Source organism: Acanthaster planci, linkage group LG11, assembly GCF_054643075.1.
Source record: "Acanthaster planci isolate LZ-2023a linkage group LG11, COTS_SCS, whole genome shotgun sequence".
Classification (NCBI taxonomy): domain Eukaryota; kingdom Metazoa; phylum Echinodermata; class Asteroidea; order Valvatida; family Acanthasteridae; genus Acanthaster; species Acanthaster planci.
In genome coordinates this window covers 14,143,729-14,159,292 of record NC_141787.1, presented here as the reverse complement: position 1 = coordinate 14,159,292, position 15,564 = coordinate 14,143,729, and the positions used below count along the sequence as shown (strand labels likewise).

At 44.1% G+C, this 15,564-nt stretch overlaps 1 protein-coding gene across 3 annotated transcripts; it reads right to left on the bottom strand.

The window, feature by feature from the left end:
* Positions 1 to 208: 208 nt before the first annotated feature.
* On the bottom strand, positions 209 to 14,598 carry LOC110976405 (uncharacterized). Of its 3 annotated transcripts, none has more exons than XM_022229638.2 (12): positions 14,431 to 14,598; positions 12,076 to 12,279; positions 10,920 to 11,052; positions 10,342 to 10,602; positions 9,984 to 10,086; positions 9,475 to 9,581; positions 8,881 to 8,946; positions 7,630 to 8,024; positions 7,031 to 7,192; positions 6,188 to 6,414; positions 5,326 to 5,352; positions 209 to 3,627 (listed from the first exon to the last, which is right to left on the bottom strand). In XM_022229638.2, exons 2-12 carry the CDS (start codon positions 12,248 to 12,250, stop codon positions 1,843 to 1,845), a joined length of 3,441 nt encoding a protein of 1,146 aa, XP_022085330.2. In that variant the 5' UTR covers positions 12,251 to 12,279; positions 14,431 to 14,598; the 3' UTR covers positions 209 to 1,842. The 3 variants fall into 3 exon arrangements, with proteins under 3 accessions (XP_022085330.2, XP_086999792.1, XP_086999793.1); XM_087143666.1 differs by having other exon boundaries at positions 12,076 to 12,276; XM_087143667.1 differs by lacking the exon at positions 5,326 to 5,352.
* Positions 14,599 to 15,564: the final 966 nt, after the last annotated feature.

The window sequence follows — 15,564 nt, the reverse complement described above, 5'->3', positions numbered from 1 at the left end:
TCGACGCATGTCACGGTTTTATTCCTCCATAGTCGAAGTGACTCGAGCCCGAGGGTTCGGTATCAAGTGCCAGCCCAGTGTGTGTGTGTGAGGGGGGGGGCGCAAAGCCAGGGGTTTTGTTTGCACGTTGCCTAATCATAATTCTCGGCCTGTTCACACTAGAAACCGGGCTATGAAAAAAATTCAGAGCAAAATAGCCGACTTGGAATACTTTCATAACAAATTATTGAGTGCTTTTACCGGCCATTTTATTTAATTGAGAGAGCCAACACTTAGCATTCTGGGTAAGGTTAGTATTTTTTTTTTTACCGACCATAAGTTCTTTCAAATTCAACATTTTAAACGGAACTACAAGTACATGTAACTCTTAATAATGGACTCCAAGCTTGGAAGGACAACTCGGCGAGAATACATTTATTTTCTGAAAAAAAAATTATACATGTGCTCATCATTTCCATAATTTAATGATTAAAAATTTATTCGGACCTATTGTCATCCTGGAAAATGAAATAATTATGCAATGCATACAGTTTTTTCCTGCCAAAGTTAAACAGAACCAGGAACATTCCGGGTCCACACGTGTTTCAGGTGGGTTACAAATTTGGATTTTTTTTCATGAAACTTTTTACAGCCTTTCATGAGCGGCGAGGCTGCATGTGCGTTTCTAAAACACTTTTGGAAGGGTAAGTAACCAAAAATAGCCATTCACTGGACCCGCCCTTAAACAAAACAGGGTTTAAAGAATTGGAGGAATCTCAATCGGAAAATTCTGGCAACACAGCAACTTTAGCCCTAAAAAAAGCTGCCTAGAAATGTACTCTCAAAAAGCCAATATTAAAAGACAAAATCTATGAAAAATGGTTAACCATATAAATATATGTACAGCTCAATTTATTTAAGATAATGTTCAAATATTCAATTTGGGCATAGTTTGTATTTTGGATGTGTATGAGTACGAGTTACCCTGGAAATGTTGCCAAAATATTATTCATTTTTTGGTTCATCAAAATCTGGCTGAAAGTGTAAACAGAATTCCACTGTTTAAGAGTTCAATCTTTATAAATTCCTCATTCACAATTGCTAACAAATGTGATGACTTTTTTTAAAAGGTGCACTTTTGATTTAATGACGGGGGAACAAAGTTCAACGCGGAAGAAGCAAAAAGGCTGGAAAAGGAATCAAATGAAGAACTGACCAACAGGTACACTGTACATTTAAAACCCAAACCTGGTGTCCTTTGGCGTTAACGTGTTATTTTTGTCAGCAAAGCAACACAAACAGACTTTTTCTAAAATGCATGTGGCAACGCTGTCAAACACTGCAATGTGAATTCAATGTCAAACCTGGTAAAACAGAAAAAACTGTTTTTACGAACGGCTGAAATTGGCTGGGTGCTATATAGCATCAAGTTTTCAATATCTGAGTGCAACACTTATTCAATGACGCAAATCCCCCCCCCCACACTGAAAAAAACAGGCCATGGCAGAGCTGTTTACAGAGAGAGTAGCACCCGTTTCAGATTTAGGAGACAAAATGGCTGTTCATTTTGTGTAGAGTAGAGCCAACTGCACTATACACCTGCCGGTTTGTTTCCAACAATAGAGGGCCTGTTTATTTCCCACGGCTCTGGATCATAACCAGTAATCTCAATGCTGATTCACACTATCCATTAGGCGGGTCCTGGTGTCAGTGAACCAATGTCAGGAATCCGCGTGAAACAAACAACAGGCCCCGGTGATACTTGTGTCTTAACTCTCTGTACACGGCTTTGGGCCAGGGGGACCGCAATTTTTTCAAGGCCCATGGCCATTACGCCATCTTCACTGAAAAGGCCGTCTGCATTCAGCAGTCAGTTATACCCATGCCCAAATCAGAGATCTGTCCTTCAGTGTCATTAACGGGGTCTGCATCTCCTGCAGGGGTTTCTTTCACCTCCCGAGGAATTTCGTGACTGTTAATGCCTGTATTCTGATCGTTTTCAGCATTATGACATTCCGCTGGACTTGAGCAGTTGTCCTCTTGGACTTGCTCACGTCCCCAGTCAACACCACGGTCTGAATCAAGCAATGTTTTCCCCTCGTCTTTGGACATATATGTAGTGTCCAGCCTCTCTACCACTTGGGTGTTCGGTGGGACATCATCATCTTTATCCGCATCCTCTTGGTGCTCGGTGGTGATCCCTGTGTCTCGCCCATCTGGTACGGGGTCTGAATCTGGAAGTCCAGGCGCATCATGGGATCCCTTGTTGTCGTCAGTTTCCCGCCCTGTATCGTTTGCCACGGGAGACTCTGTGGGTAAAACTGTTTCCGAATCCCCTGCTACCTCTGTGGCACTGTTTTGCTCCGTCCGTGGACTTGTCCTCGGACTTGAATCCTTGTCCATTTGAACCTCGGGTGTTTCCTTCGCCAGTCCAGCTTCACGCAACGAGTTGCCACCACCAGTCTCCAACAAACCAGCAGCAATCTCACCTCCTGTGTCTGGGTCGGGACCTGCTGCTCCGTCCTTTTTGGTAACATCACAGGTGGTCATCAGATGGTCATTTTCCGAACAAGGCAGTACACCACCAGCAGATTGATGTGTCTGACCCTCAATCTCAGGTTTGGTTTCCTCTGTTCCGGTCTCGTTTATCTCACTGCCAACAGCTTCTTTTGCATCCTCACATTTGGAAACACCCTCCTGATTTATATTACTCTCATTTTCTTTGACGTTCTCACTTTTCTGGGCACTTTCCTCTACCTTACTTTTAACACCTATAATGTCCTCACTTTTAGAAGCATCCTCTCCTATCTTACTTTCAGTATCTTCTTTAGTGTCCTCTCTCATGAAGGCACCCTTTTCTGTCTTACTTTCAGCATCTCCCTTGATGTCCTCAGTTTTGCGTGGACCTTCCTCAACACTGTCTTTAAGGTCCTCACTAGGAGAAGCAGCCTCCTTCATTTTGCCCCAACCGACATCCACCTCTTCCTCTTCATCTTCCTCCTCTCCCTCTTCCACAAGTGGCGTCAGCGACGTCATTCCACTCTTGCTCATGTCGTTGACAGCAAACTCAAATTCGTTCTTCAGCTCCTGTGGCTCGGGGGACGGAGGCGGGGCCGTGGGAGTGGCCAGGTTGACTGCCTGGCAAGGCGCTGCATCTCGAGGCTTCTCCGGGGATGTCATGAAGTCCCGCTCGTCGACCACAGGCCAGGGTTCTGGGGTGGCTGTGGAGGGTTGAGGAGTCAGGGGTGGCACTGGGGACCGGCCTGCACCCTCAGAGAGTGCGCCCGTGGTGATGCTGGTGCAGTTTCCCCAGGGGGTTGAGACGGGAGTCACGCCGTGCTTCATTGGGGACGTCGGGAGGCTAGTGTCCATGGCTGATGTCCCTGGATAGGAGGTGGGGAGCTCGCTGTGAACTTCTCGGATGGTACCCAGGGCATCTGCATTCAAGGGGTCAGCTGGTGCCGAGGTGGGGTTGATCTCCCTATGCGGGGTACCGGCTGCTTGCTTGGTCGGGCTTGGCGAGCGACCAGGTCTGTGTTGGCTGGCCGACAATGGCTTATAAGGCTGGTGGATGTTGGTCGCAGGGGTACCCAGGGGAGCCTTGGGCACACCAGTGGACAGGGATGGAGACACAGCATGGAGGGGATGCTGCAAAATGCACAAAAAACCAACACCAATTTAAGTCTCTTATTTTGAAATGAATGAATGAGTACAAAGTAACAGAGAATCTGCTAAAAATGCATTTGCTTTGGCAGAGAAGATTGCGATTCTGAAGATGGCTTTGTTTTGTTTCAAACTAAAATCTTCCATCATAGCGGTGCATTTTGCTCATAAAACTACTTTTATATTTTGCACACTACTACAGTATCCGAGAGTGCTGCTGCTTGGCAAGTTAGCATTACAGAAAGAGCATATTTTAGTCTAGTTCGTTTCACAAGGCGATGTAGGGATGCCGCAGGTGCAATAGAAAAAAAGAGAGGACTGCAATAAGTGAAAAATAAGTGCATTCTAATTTTGCCATGCAAATTGCAAAAGGTTAACTGCTACACCGCTCACATATGGCACATGGCTAACAAGTCTGCAGATTAGTATGAGTTGGTGTTGGGGGAGGAAAACTGAATTTGAGATATTAATTAACCACCTGCTGCCGGGGAACTCATTTCGGGCACATAGGCTTAAATACACGAAACCGGGGAGCCCAAAACCAGACAAAAGAGCTGGGCTTTATAACAAAAGACTGTACTCGGAACAAAAGACCGAGCTGCTGGGAATTACCAACATTTTTTTCAGTTGTCAATATAGCAGAGGAAATCTGTCCTTTTTTGGAGAGATTATATCACTGTTTGTGGCATTCAGCACGAGCGGATTACCACTGGGACAAAAATGCTCCAGTGCTGAGCGATACCTACCGCTGCACACTAATCTGGCCCCATTAAAAAGACGCCAGTAGCGCACTGTGCCAGTTTGGGGAACAAAAGAAAGTTACATAACACTACACAATCTGGGCTCATTTTACAAGGCGGCATCCCTGGCTGAAATACTCGAGCATCAATCGATGTTATCTGTCAGATTAGAGCAGTCACCAGACAGTTATTCATGTGGGTGTAAACATCCAGTAAATGAAGCTGTGATTTTTTAAAGAATTTTGAAAATGGAAAATCTTGAAAATCTCACGGGTTTACGTCATGCAACTTCAAATTCCACCTGGCAGCAAGTGGTTAACTATAAATGCTCTATATCTTGGGATTCAGCAAGAGTATATTGAAATGAGTGTGAGTACAGAAGACAAACTCAAGTATGAGTTCACGACTTGAAACAGAGACTAGCATGAAGAATTTCCTAGGAATATTGATACATTATGGTTGTCAATGTTGAAGATATCATCAGTGATGCAATAGATTAGAGAGGTTAGTAGCAATTAAGTAAATTGTGCTGCACTGAGCTTGGCAGGAATGATGAGTCTGCCCGTCCTTTCTCCCAGTCATATGGTCAAGACCTCTTAAGACCATCACAAGACCAAGACGTGACCTCCAGGCTGAATTTCAGTCACAAGCTATTCAAATGAACTGGAGAAAAAAAGCTTTCTTTGTCACTGTTCACCCTGTTGCTTGTGACTGGTCTTGTAACTGGTCTTGTGACTGGTCTCCTGACTGGTCTCCTGAATGGTCTTGTGCATGGTCTTGTGATGCCTCAACTACAACACTGCTTTTTATCCTACATGAGCAGAACTCCTTGCTTTGAAAGTCAGAAATTAATGTCAGAGGGATTAGTAAATTGAGCAAACAAAGGCTTCTATTCATCCAGCAAGTGACGCTCTGCAAGCTATTAATAATTTGTTAGTTTTACCTCATTGTCAAACCAAAATAATTCAGGCTGCATGCGTGGAAGGATTGGGGGAAAAAAACGGTGATTAATGGTACAATTCAAACAGTTGGAAACCCACTGCCAGACCAGCGTCTCAAAAGGTTGATTTATACAAAGAAAATAGAAGTCAGGCATTTATATTATTATAAAACTGCACAGGTATTGATCAGATGAACATTGGTAAGAGATAAAGATATTTCCAAAGACTGCCATTTCTTGAGTAAAGACATTTGCGTGATTCATTACAAAAGTGAATCTGTTGCACAGTTGTCATGCCATTTCCGGCTCTGCCGAACGGTCAGTCCATATTGTGCAATAGGAACGGAGGCGCTTTTCAAAAGATGTTTTCAGTATTGTGTGTGTGTCCGCTTGGGCAAAATGCAAGGTTTGTCTACAGAGCAACTTGAAACCAATAACACTCAGAAACTGCCGCAGATATGTAACTCACTGAAAAACGCAAGTAGGAAATGATGGCTTAATGCAGGGGCCCACATGGCCACATTTTAAATTAATTCATAATGGCAAATTGTATTTACAACCAAAGTAATTTTGTTTCTTGAATTAAGGTATGAAGTCTTCCCAGACTGTTCAGCGCCAAGTAAGTCATGATCACTGTTCAACGTAACTTTGGCAAATAGGCTAATTAATTTTGTTTCTTGGCAAGGAGGATCGAGATATTCGTCACAATCAGTATCAAGTTAGTCAAGATTACCCCGCAACTGAATCGTAGCAAAGGCAAAGTTGATTAATGACAAAGGTATTCCTCTTTGATTTGACTTGCGACTTGGCTGCACCTTTGGCAAAGGTGACGAGAGAGAGAGAAAAAAAATGAACCCCCACTCACAAAGTCCTCGCTGGCAATCGGCGAGGGTGTGTCATGCAGGTACTGGTTGGCGAACCTCTCGGCATGGCCGGGGCCCGACACCCGCCCGTAGGGCTGCAAGGGCGTGGTCATCTCGGTCCGGTCGGGTGACAGGACGGAGGGCAGGGTCACGTACAGGGTGGAAGCCTTCGCGGAGCGGGGCGTGGAGGGTTTCTCCGGCGAATGGTGGTCAGGGCTGGGTAATGGTCCTAAATAGGAAGCGGGGAAAAAACAGGAGTCACATGAACAATCACAACCTTACAATAAAGGTGTGTCCAAACTTAATGACAATAGTTTATGATAACAGGTGCACCTATAAAAGCCATAAGGTAACGGCTGTGGCCATTTCCTGTCGACATATCATGCCCCTGCTACCCACAGCCACAATGTTTTACACAGCCGCAACTGAAGACGTTAAAAGGCAGGCTTGTGATTTTCGAAAGGAAATTGGCTTAGGCAGGAAAAAAGGACCACACGTCCTTCATGTTGCCTCGTTTAACAATTTTTTCAAACTATTTAAGGCTACGAAAAAGTATCCGTGCTGATATCACAAATCCAAAGAACAATTTAAAACCTGTGATAACTAAAACATAACATTTTTCTACTTGGCCAAATAATCAAGTTGAGTGTGTCAAAGATAATAAAATGCAAATAGCTCAATACTTGCTAACAAGACAGATACATGGATCAATGTACCAGACATGTAAGGCAGGTGCATGTTGCCCACATGAATCAATCACTTATCGCTGAAAAAGTAGTAAAAATATCATGCTTTAAGGTGGAGGACATTTGTCTCTATGGAGAAGGAGATCACATTCGACTTACCCAGAGTCAGATCCAGTGACTTGGTGCCTTTGTAGTCAAATGGTTTGGTGGGTTTTGCACCTGGGACCAGTGGTGGAAGACTCTTGGTGGAAACAGAGGTGAGCTTGTTCCGGATCTGTGGACTTTCAGGCACTGCGCCGCCAACTTTCCGGCCAACTCCAACTTTTAGGGGGGGAGAAAGAAAAGACACCGCAGACATATTCAAAATCCTGGCTGGTGGTACCGGTGAGTAGGCCAATGAGGCACAAGGGGGCTCAGTCTGAAGGTCTGTGTTTGCAGGGGCAGCTGCCAGGTTGGACTGTCCAGCTTATTACCCCAGTCTCCAGCGGCAGAAGTAAGGGTGGGAATTTACGTTCAATTTGAAAAACATTTTAGAAAACTTTCCCATACTGTTTAATTCACCCTTAATGCAATACGATTGAAAACTATAAACACAACAAACTGTATGCAATGTAAATGGTGGACACAAAGTTATTGTGGCTCTTGGCCGCATATTAGAGACACTGATGAGCTTATACATCATCAAGAGTCGCGATCTTCGGTCAACAAATAATTCAATGAGTGTGTGGTTAGAGAAGAACTCTTGATGTTGGTCTTACCACTGATGGGACCCAAAGGCCGTTGGTGGGCCATCCGACCGGACGGCTTCACCTCCTCCTCACTAGCCACACCCTCCTCCCCTTCCTCCATCGGCAGCTGCTGAGCGAGGCCACTATAAGTGGAGGCGGTCATGGCCGCGACCAGGCCGTCGTCCAGGTAGAACGGGTTCCGCTGGCGGCCGGCTGCCGTCCCCGCCTGGGGCTGGGCTCCGTGCCGCCCGGCTCCACCGCCCCCCTGCGGCGTGAGCAGGCTCATCTTCTTGTTCTGCAGGATGCCGCTGGCCAGCAGCGGGGTTGGGGAGAGGGACCGGTGCTGGGGCTGGTTGGCATCGAAGTGGATGAGGGGCATGAGTCGCGACAGCAGCAGCTGCACTTTCTGCTTGTCCAGGGAGTCACTGCCAGAATACAGAAAAAGGTCTCACAATTTAAATCTAGTCAGTAGATTGCATTCATGTGTCAGCCATCTTGAAATGAAAAGTGAGGTAAACCTTTCATATTGAGAGCCTGACAGTACAAGTAGCAGCAACGAAATAAAAGTTCACACATATTAAAGCCAGTTTTTGTTTAGAATAATTCAAAAATTTGTGATAAATTATATCAATTATATCAAGCCTCATTAATAAAACTGAAAGTGAGGTTTGGAACCCAACATAGTCTGGCACCACCTCATATTAAACAGATGAAATGTAAATTTATTACATTTGTGAAAATGATCAGCTGTGTGACATAGGGCACAGACTATTTCCATTCACCTTCACTTCCCCATTTCATTTGTATTTGTTTTGTATTTGTGCAGTCTGGATACAATGTCCATTTATAAATTTTTCTTTATTCTTTGTCCTTAAAAATTCCTTTCACATTTTGTTTTAGTAATTCTGTTAAAGCGATCGACAAGCTTTGCTTCTTGTGAGTTCCCTTGTGCTATTTTTATTTTTGTCTCCTGAAATCCACACTAAACTTGAATAAGTTAATTTTTTTTTTCCTAGGGCCAATTTAACACCAGCAAGCCTGAGTCCTGTTGTAAGTACTTGGTGCCATCCCCTTTGATTCATCTTCATCTGAAGCAAGAACTCTTTGAGACACGAGGACAGGTAATCTGCCTGCCCAATTTGGAGAAAATACCACAACAAAGACTTGGATTTTTCGTTTCATTTTCATTTGATTTCACTTCGTTTTGTGGGGATTAAATTATTGAACAATTAGCATAAATTATTTTGATTGTATGCAGTCAACCTTTGTTCCTCGTCTAACCTGTTTCGAATGTGCACCAACACGTCCATCAGGATATCCCTGGGTAGAGTCAGAAGCTGGGCAATACTGGGCAAAATACAACACAGATCATACGCGTGAAAAGATATTGATTAAAAAATGCTCACAGAAGTTGATTGAACACTTTCCAAATACCAGTGACAATTTATGGACAGACCACAGCGCCAGGCCATCTGAGTGAGAAGGTGACCTAACCTCATGCAAGGGCCTAACTCGGGTGTAATTTCTGAGGGGCACCCGGGGATGCAAACATTTTGAAAAAGGGGGCACTGAAGGCACCTTAACTGTGACCTGTGCGTAGGCTTTTAAAGTTTCAAATGGGGGGGGGGGCACAGGCTTCTGCTGCCCTCAGTCCTCGACAGTTAAGCCACAGTTTTCATTGAACTGCTATTGCTAAACACATTGCTCAGCAAATTCTCTCGCTGAGCGGAAGTAAGCGGGGAAACAGGTCCTAAGTAATATACTTGGCATGGGACTTTGGGTGGTAACCTGTCCCTTAGCTATGTATACATAGCTAAGGTGCTTAGGCAGATTTCTGATGAGCGCGGGTGAAGGCATCTGTAGCATTTGTCTCACCTTTCGTCCATGTCAGCCGGCTGGGCTCTCCGGGTAGCTGGTGGTGATCTACTGGGATGGGTGTACGGCCGGCCTCCGGTTGGGGTGATCCTAGAGGGCTTCTTCTTCTGCAAATTTGAATATTTAAAAACAAACTCATTCAGTCTACGGTATGGTTGGCAAGGCTGTTGAGAAATGGACGCATTATTCAGGGAAATTTCCTGTGAGGGTTGAGATAATTTCAGTAATGAGGAAAGGCATTTATGCAGAATTGTGAAAGTAGCATTTTTCGACCTTATGCAGAAGAGAGTTTAAAAAGCTTATGCTCTTATGGTTGCAATCAATCAGAAATTACAAAGCTGTGCATTTTGAAATGCAGTTTAAAGCAGTTGGCTTGCATAGTTTTTCAGGTGAAACAGAGTACGGTTCCTATTACAGCGTAACTTGATAAACACTTGAAATAATTTCTATCCTTTACGGCGACAGCGAGAATGGTGAATTCACAACACCAAGGAAACTTGGATATTTACCATTTTCTTTGTCCGTTTGGTCTTGTCCTTTGGGGCTTCGGGAACCATGAGGTCTGTCATGTCCTTCAAAGTGACTGGCTTTGACGAGTCATTCTGGTCATTTCTGTGAGAGATGTATACCAGACCAAGAACTTTGTAATTCATAAAATGAGGGTTCACGATACATGTATGTTTATAAAGGCAGTTCATTCAGGGACAGTAATTGTATTTGAAATGCAGAATACAGAACTCTTGAAGAAATGTCTAGATAAAAATTTAATTTTATGGACATCCACAGTTCAGCAAACAATGCCCACTGCTTTCAAGTCACTTTTTTTTATGAAATAAGGGTTTGGGCAAAAAAAAGCCAGCTACTCACGTAGCAGGAGTCTGGCTCCCCTCTTTCCTCAGCTGTCTTTCATAGGCCTTCTTGGAAGGGCACCAGACGTAGACACGGGAGGGGACGAATGTCTTCTGCCAGTCGCTGCTGAGCTCGTCCATGTCAAAGAGCTCCCTCACCTCCACCGACTTGGCTTTGGCGGGCTGACGCCCCTGCAATGGGGAGGGCAGGGACTGAGCACTGGTTGACCGCACCCCCATGGGGGACGTGTAAGGGGTGTACGGGAACTTTTGCTGTGGCCTGCCGACGACATAAAAATGGAAATCATGCAGAGGTTACAAATACATTTACCGGGACATCAGTGTCACTTATTAGATTTGCATCTCAAGGGCTTGCACGACTACAGAAACATAATGAGCAAAATAAGAAATTGTTCAAGCGAGAAGGCTTGCTTCATAACAGTAGGTTGAATTCCACAATTCTGACCCAACGTAACAAGATGAGTTGGGGGTTGGCAAAATCATGCTTCTGAGTTGAAGATCTTTCCGGGAATCTGCACAGGGAAAATCAATAGATACCCTCAACATTCTTCCCTCGCATATGCTGATTATACCGACCTGTTGTCAAGATCTACAGCTGGTGCAGAGGAGCTGCGGTGATGCGATGGCTGCTGTGCTGGGGTGTAGTCATCTCTCCTGCCAAGGCCAGACTCGGCCAAGAGATTTTGAACTTTGAGGGTTGGCAAAGCACCTGAAAAAAAAAATAACGCGTCATTAAAGAAAAAAAAGAAAATGAGGTCACAACTCTCAAGGTGTAAACACTCCCTCCAAGCAAATGTTGGATGAAGTCGAAGCCCTCGATCCATGCTTATAGCATTTTTGTCAATGTGTAGGGTTTTGCTGAGAATGAATAACCCAACGTCTCTTGGATCATCTGCCCTCCAAGATCCTTCAAAATCCATCAAGAGTTCGAAGGGATTCTTAAGGAACGAGGAAGGTATCTCAGTGTAACATTGAAACAGAACTTTCTTGGCCCCCCCAAAAGTGTCTGTACGGTCCTTACACGGTCAATTGGTCACTCTGCAGGTCTGCTCAATGACGCTGCACTCTCGATTGAACCTGTAGGGAATCTCATACTTAATTTTGAATTTCCCAAACTATGGGATTGCCTTTATGGTAAAGCACTGACAAATTGTGCTGTAAGATCGATTAATCGTGCAATATGAACCAATCGCGCAGACTGACCGACTTGCATCCACCAATGCATGTTGGAGGATTCAGAATAGCTGTAAACAATTATCCCCGAGTTAAGGTCGCAGTATCCCAACAAAAAACACATTTGTTTTAGGGCCGGCGACCATTTAGACCCGGTTTGAAAAGGGCCCCCCCATTAGCCCACCCTGTATAATGCCTGCCCAGTATTGAGGCTGCTCCAGGCCGGTATCAGGCCTGTCTGCACATCGGCATTTCAAAGTCCCTGATGAAAGGCTTCCCCCACCATGCTTCCACAGATGAATAGGGGTCTAAGCGGATTGTGTAAACATTGTATAGAGCTGAAGGATTAAAAACCACAAGCAGGTTCCTTCTGGGATAGATTACATGTACCAGTACTTGCAAGCAATAGACCCCAGGATGGAGAAGTTCGAGATCAACAACCAGTCCAGCATCCTAGGCCGGTAGCCAGGCCGGTATGAAAGGGGTTTTTGCAACAGGGCGAGCTTACCGGGGGGGGGGGCCCTTTTCAAACCGGGTCTAAATGGTCGCCGGCCCTTACCTTCATCTGCACTGGCGGTCCATGGAGACTGTAGGGAATCCCTCAAGCGGGGCAGCCCCCTTTCCACACGACGGTTCGAGGCCCAGCACTGGGGGTGCTGACACAGTGGCCCACAGGATGTCTCCTCCACCAGGTACTTCTTCAGGAGGTCGTCTGTTGCCATGACTGCACTCATGATAGATACGTACAGCTAGCTCCCATCTGCTATGAAAACACAAAGCCTTCTTTACAAATATCTCCAAAAGGGCAAAGGGGGGAGGGGAGTTGTGAATATTAACTGGCGAAAGTCCTCGGTTTTTGTGGGAGTCAAAATAAGAGCTTCTTTGTTGAAAAACATTTGACGGGTCCTCAATCTCCATTAAACTAGACTTGTATTAATTGTTGCTTTTACCCTCTGGGTCAATTGTCGAGATGTTTTTGCTTCTCTTACAAAATTTGAAGAATTTGCAATTGATATTTACAATTTCTAACTTTAATTGGAATAAAATGGTTCAGATCTAATGAGATGGTTACAACTCTCAGAGAATTAGAACTCAGAAAGAAGGCATTTTTAACAGTTGTTTCAGACATCGATAAAAGAATGAGTCTACCAAAAAAATTACATTTATTATTAGTTTGACAAAACACCAATTTAAGATATAAGATGAATTTCAAAATTGTTCCCTGCATAAAAAAAAGTTCTGGTGAAAAAAATGAAGTCACTCCTTGTCATTGCCATATGTAAGGTGATGCAGTGCCATTGTTTCCATCTTATTCTCTTGGCATTTGGTATCTTTCAGGAGGAGATTGGGAAATTGGAGTCAATTAGGCCTACAGGTAAAGTGGAACATTATCCCAAAATGGGCCTGTGGCTACCATGAGGTTTTTTGGTTTCCTCTGAAAACTAAATTATTCTGTTTATCTTTATTTATCTATGAAGAAAGTGCGTTATGGGCCATCATAGAAATCATTTCTCGATACCGCTAAAATAGAGGCTTCACCTCCACTTGCATACGGTGTAAACACAGATTTTCTGAGCTATTGTAGAGGAAAAAAATTGAACCACAAATAAAATTTTATGAATCAAGTTTAAAAGTAAGAGTTAAACAACAGCAAGGATAGGATAATTCAGGAAGGTGAGCAATCTTATTTTGATTGGGAAATGTGATAACTACTACGATAATACGGACTAATAGAGAAACCCATCCTACATGTCCTAACTAACTGTAGTCTTGACTCCGTAGTACCTTTCAGCCTAGCCCCACACGTAGGGTTGTGGTGGTTCTCTTTTAAAATCCTTCTCTATTATGGCGACAGAATAGAGACAGATTTTAAAAGAGAGCCCAGAGCATGAAATTACGGTCTGACATCCGACATTTTCAGAGCACTTATTGTATTTGTCCGAAGAAAATCAAAGATGTTGGACAAATTATCCAACCAACATATCAACAACAGCTCTTAAAAAATCAACACAATATTTGATTTATTATTAGTTTTGTGTTAGAATTACATTAATTATGCCCAAGGCATTCATCAGGGCTGATTGCTCATCACAAGCCTATGTCACCCAGCGCCACGCGTGTATGAACACACATGTGTATACTTTACTTGCACAGGCATGAAACTGCCCCACAATTCTTTGCGCATCGTAAAACGTAGGTCATGCTGTCAACCAATGTTCAATTTTCCATTGTAGCCCATGCATGACACACAACCTGGGTACCAGGCAATATGGACCAGTAATGGTTGGTTGTGTTCGTGCAGTTCCTCCAGTTCAACCCAAGTGTGTTACACGCGCATTATATTTCTGTATGTGTGATGGCAGTATACCCTCGTTGACCCGCGGGTCTTACTCCTGCTGAACACGAGTAGCTCGACCTATGCACTTACTGAAGTACAAACTTACATGTATGTAGGCCTATAGGCCTCTGTAAGTATTCTTAAATAATCATGTTGCTGCATGCATTAAGTGGTTGAGTGTTTAAACTAAAAGTGCATTCTGTGCAAAGTGTACAAATATTACACTGCACGTTACAACTCTACCTTTTATACAGGCCTAGGCCTAATAAATTATTTTAATAAATACGCCTAGGGCTAGGCTATGGCAGATCAAAAGCTGGTAAAGGAAGAACAACATGGATTGTGTTATGACATTTTGTCCGAGCACTTTTTTTGGTATAATTTCGCGCTCTGAGAGCCACCACAGCTCTACGTGTGGGGCTAATTTCAGCCGAGCCTGGAAAAACTTCACTGATTGAAACTGAAAATTAGGCTCAGGCCTCGGGCCTAGGCTTAGTGCAGGCAACAGGGCTAGGCTATTTTTCGAACATTCTTTCCAATCAGACATTTAAACGCTTGATATAAAATGAGACTCACCTTCATCCAATACGATCAACATCAAAATTAGGCCTACATTTGGAGAACCGGAAAGTTTAGGCTAAACAGCTTTTGCTAACGGCATGAACGATATTCAGCTTCTTCCCGACCACGACATGTACGCCGCCATTTTTCTCTCGTCTGGTGGATGTCAGTACCATGGCAACCAGGAATGTGTTTTTCTGACCGAACGGGGGCGCTCTTTAAACAATATTGATATATTATTTATGTCTGTGGCAGATTAGACGCTCTTAGCCTACCACCTCACACGTCGGCTTGAACTGGCAAGAAGTTACCTGAAGACCATGACTTATCATGCGTTAGTAAAGGTAAAGGTTACCCGAAAGCACCCCAAACGCTCATACATTCTTTGTTCGGTAGATCAAATATTAGATATATCAAGATCTCGAAGGCCTTAGTTGGTTTTGATTACCATTCTAGTGAGAAGAAAAGCTGAAGTGAAGGGGATTTTGAGGGGAAATGAAAACATTTCCCGCAACGTTTCCGAATTCCTTGAAAATTTCAGAGCAATAGAAAAGAGTACCCGTCACCAGGAACAGCCTATACGTTCTGGTGTATTGAGGCGCTAATCCCGTCGACATATAACTACGTCTGCAAATATTACACAACTTTACCAGTTTGATATATATTGACTCCAAAAAATCCTGGTTCTAACCCATCCTAAAACGGTTCCCAATCTCTTACCCCGGGTTTGAACGTAAAGTCGTCCACCTCTGTACAAAATAGACCCACAAGGGTGGGTTTTTGTAGACGAGATCTTTCGCGTTTAATACCACCAGTAAATGTTCGATAGACAGAAATAGTCCCCAATGGCTCGGTTATAAAATATCTGAGTACGTTGGAGCGCTGGTGTTTAGATTAGTGGTTTGCACCCACAACCAATAATTATTGGGATGCATCCATACCGACCTCGTTCCCATGGGTATGATCTTACCGCACCACGTTGGTTCCCACCATACCTTGCACGATCTAGTGAAGGAACGCGCACGCAACCCATGGAATTGAGGTTGCGTCCACGACAATAATCTGCTCCGAGCGGAAACAAAAGAAACCCTTTTTTGGTACCCACCACATAGGTGCGTCATGGGGCGCTCAAGTATATGCGCGTTTGAC

What these genes read in the sequence shown, in the direction of transcription:
- LOC110976405 (XM_022229638.2), bottom strand. Translation starts at nt 12,250, where the DNA reads ATGAGTGCAGTCATGGCAACAGACGACCTCCTGAAGAAGTACCTGGTG. An exon ending in GGGAGCCAGACTCCTGCTAC is followed by an intron (nt 10,087 to 10,341) that starts GTGAGTAGCTGG and finishes CATCTCTCACAG; the next exon opens with AAATGACCAGAATGACTCGT. An exon ending in GTCACTGGATCTGACTCTGG is followed by an intron (nt 6,415 to 7,030) that starts GTAAGTCGAATG and finishes CTTCCTATTTAG; the next exon opens with GACCATTACCCAGCCCTGAC.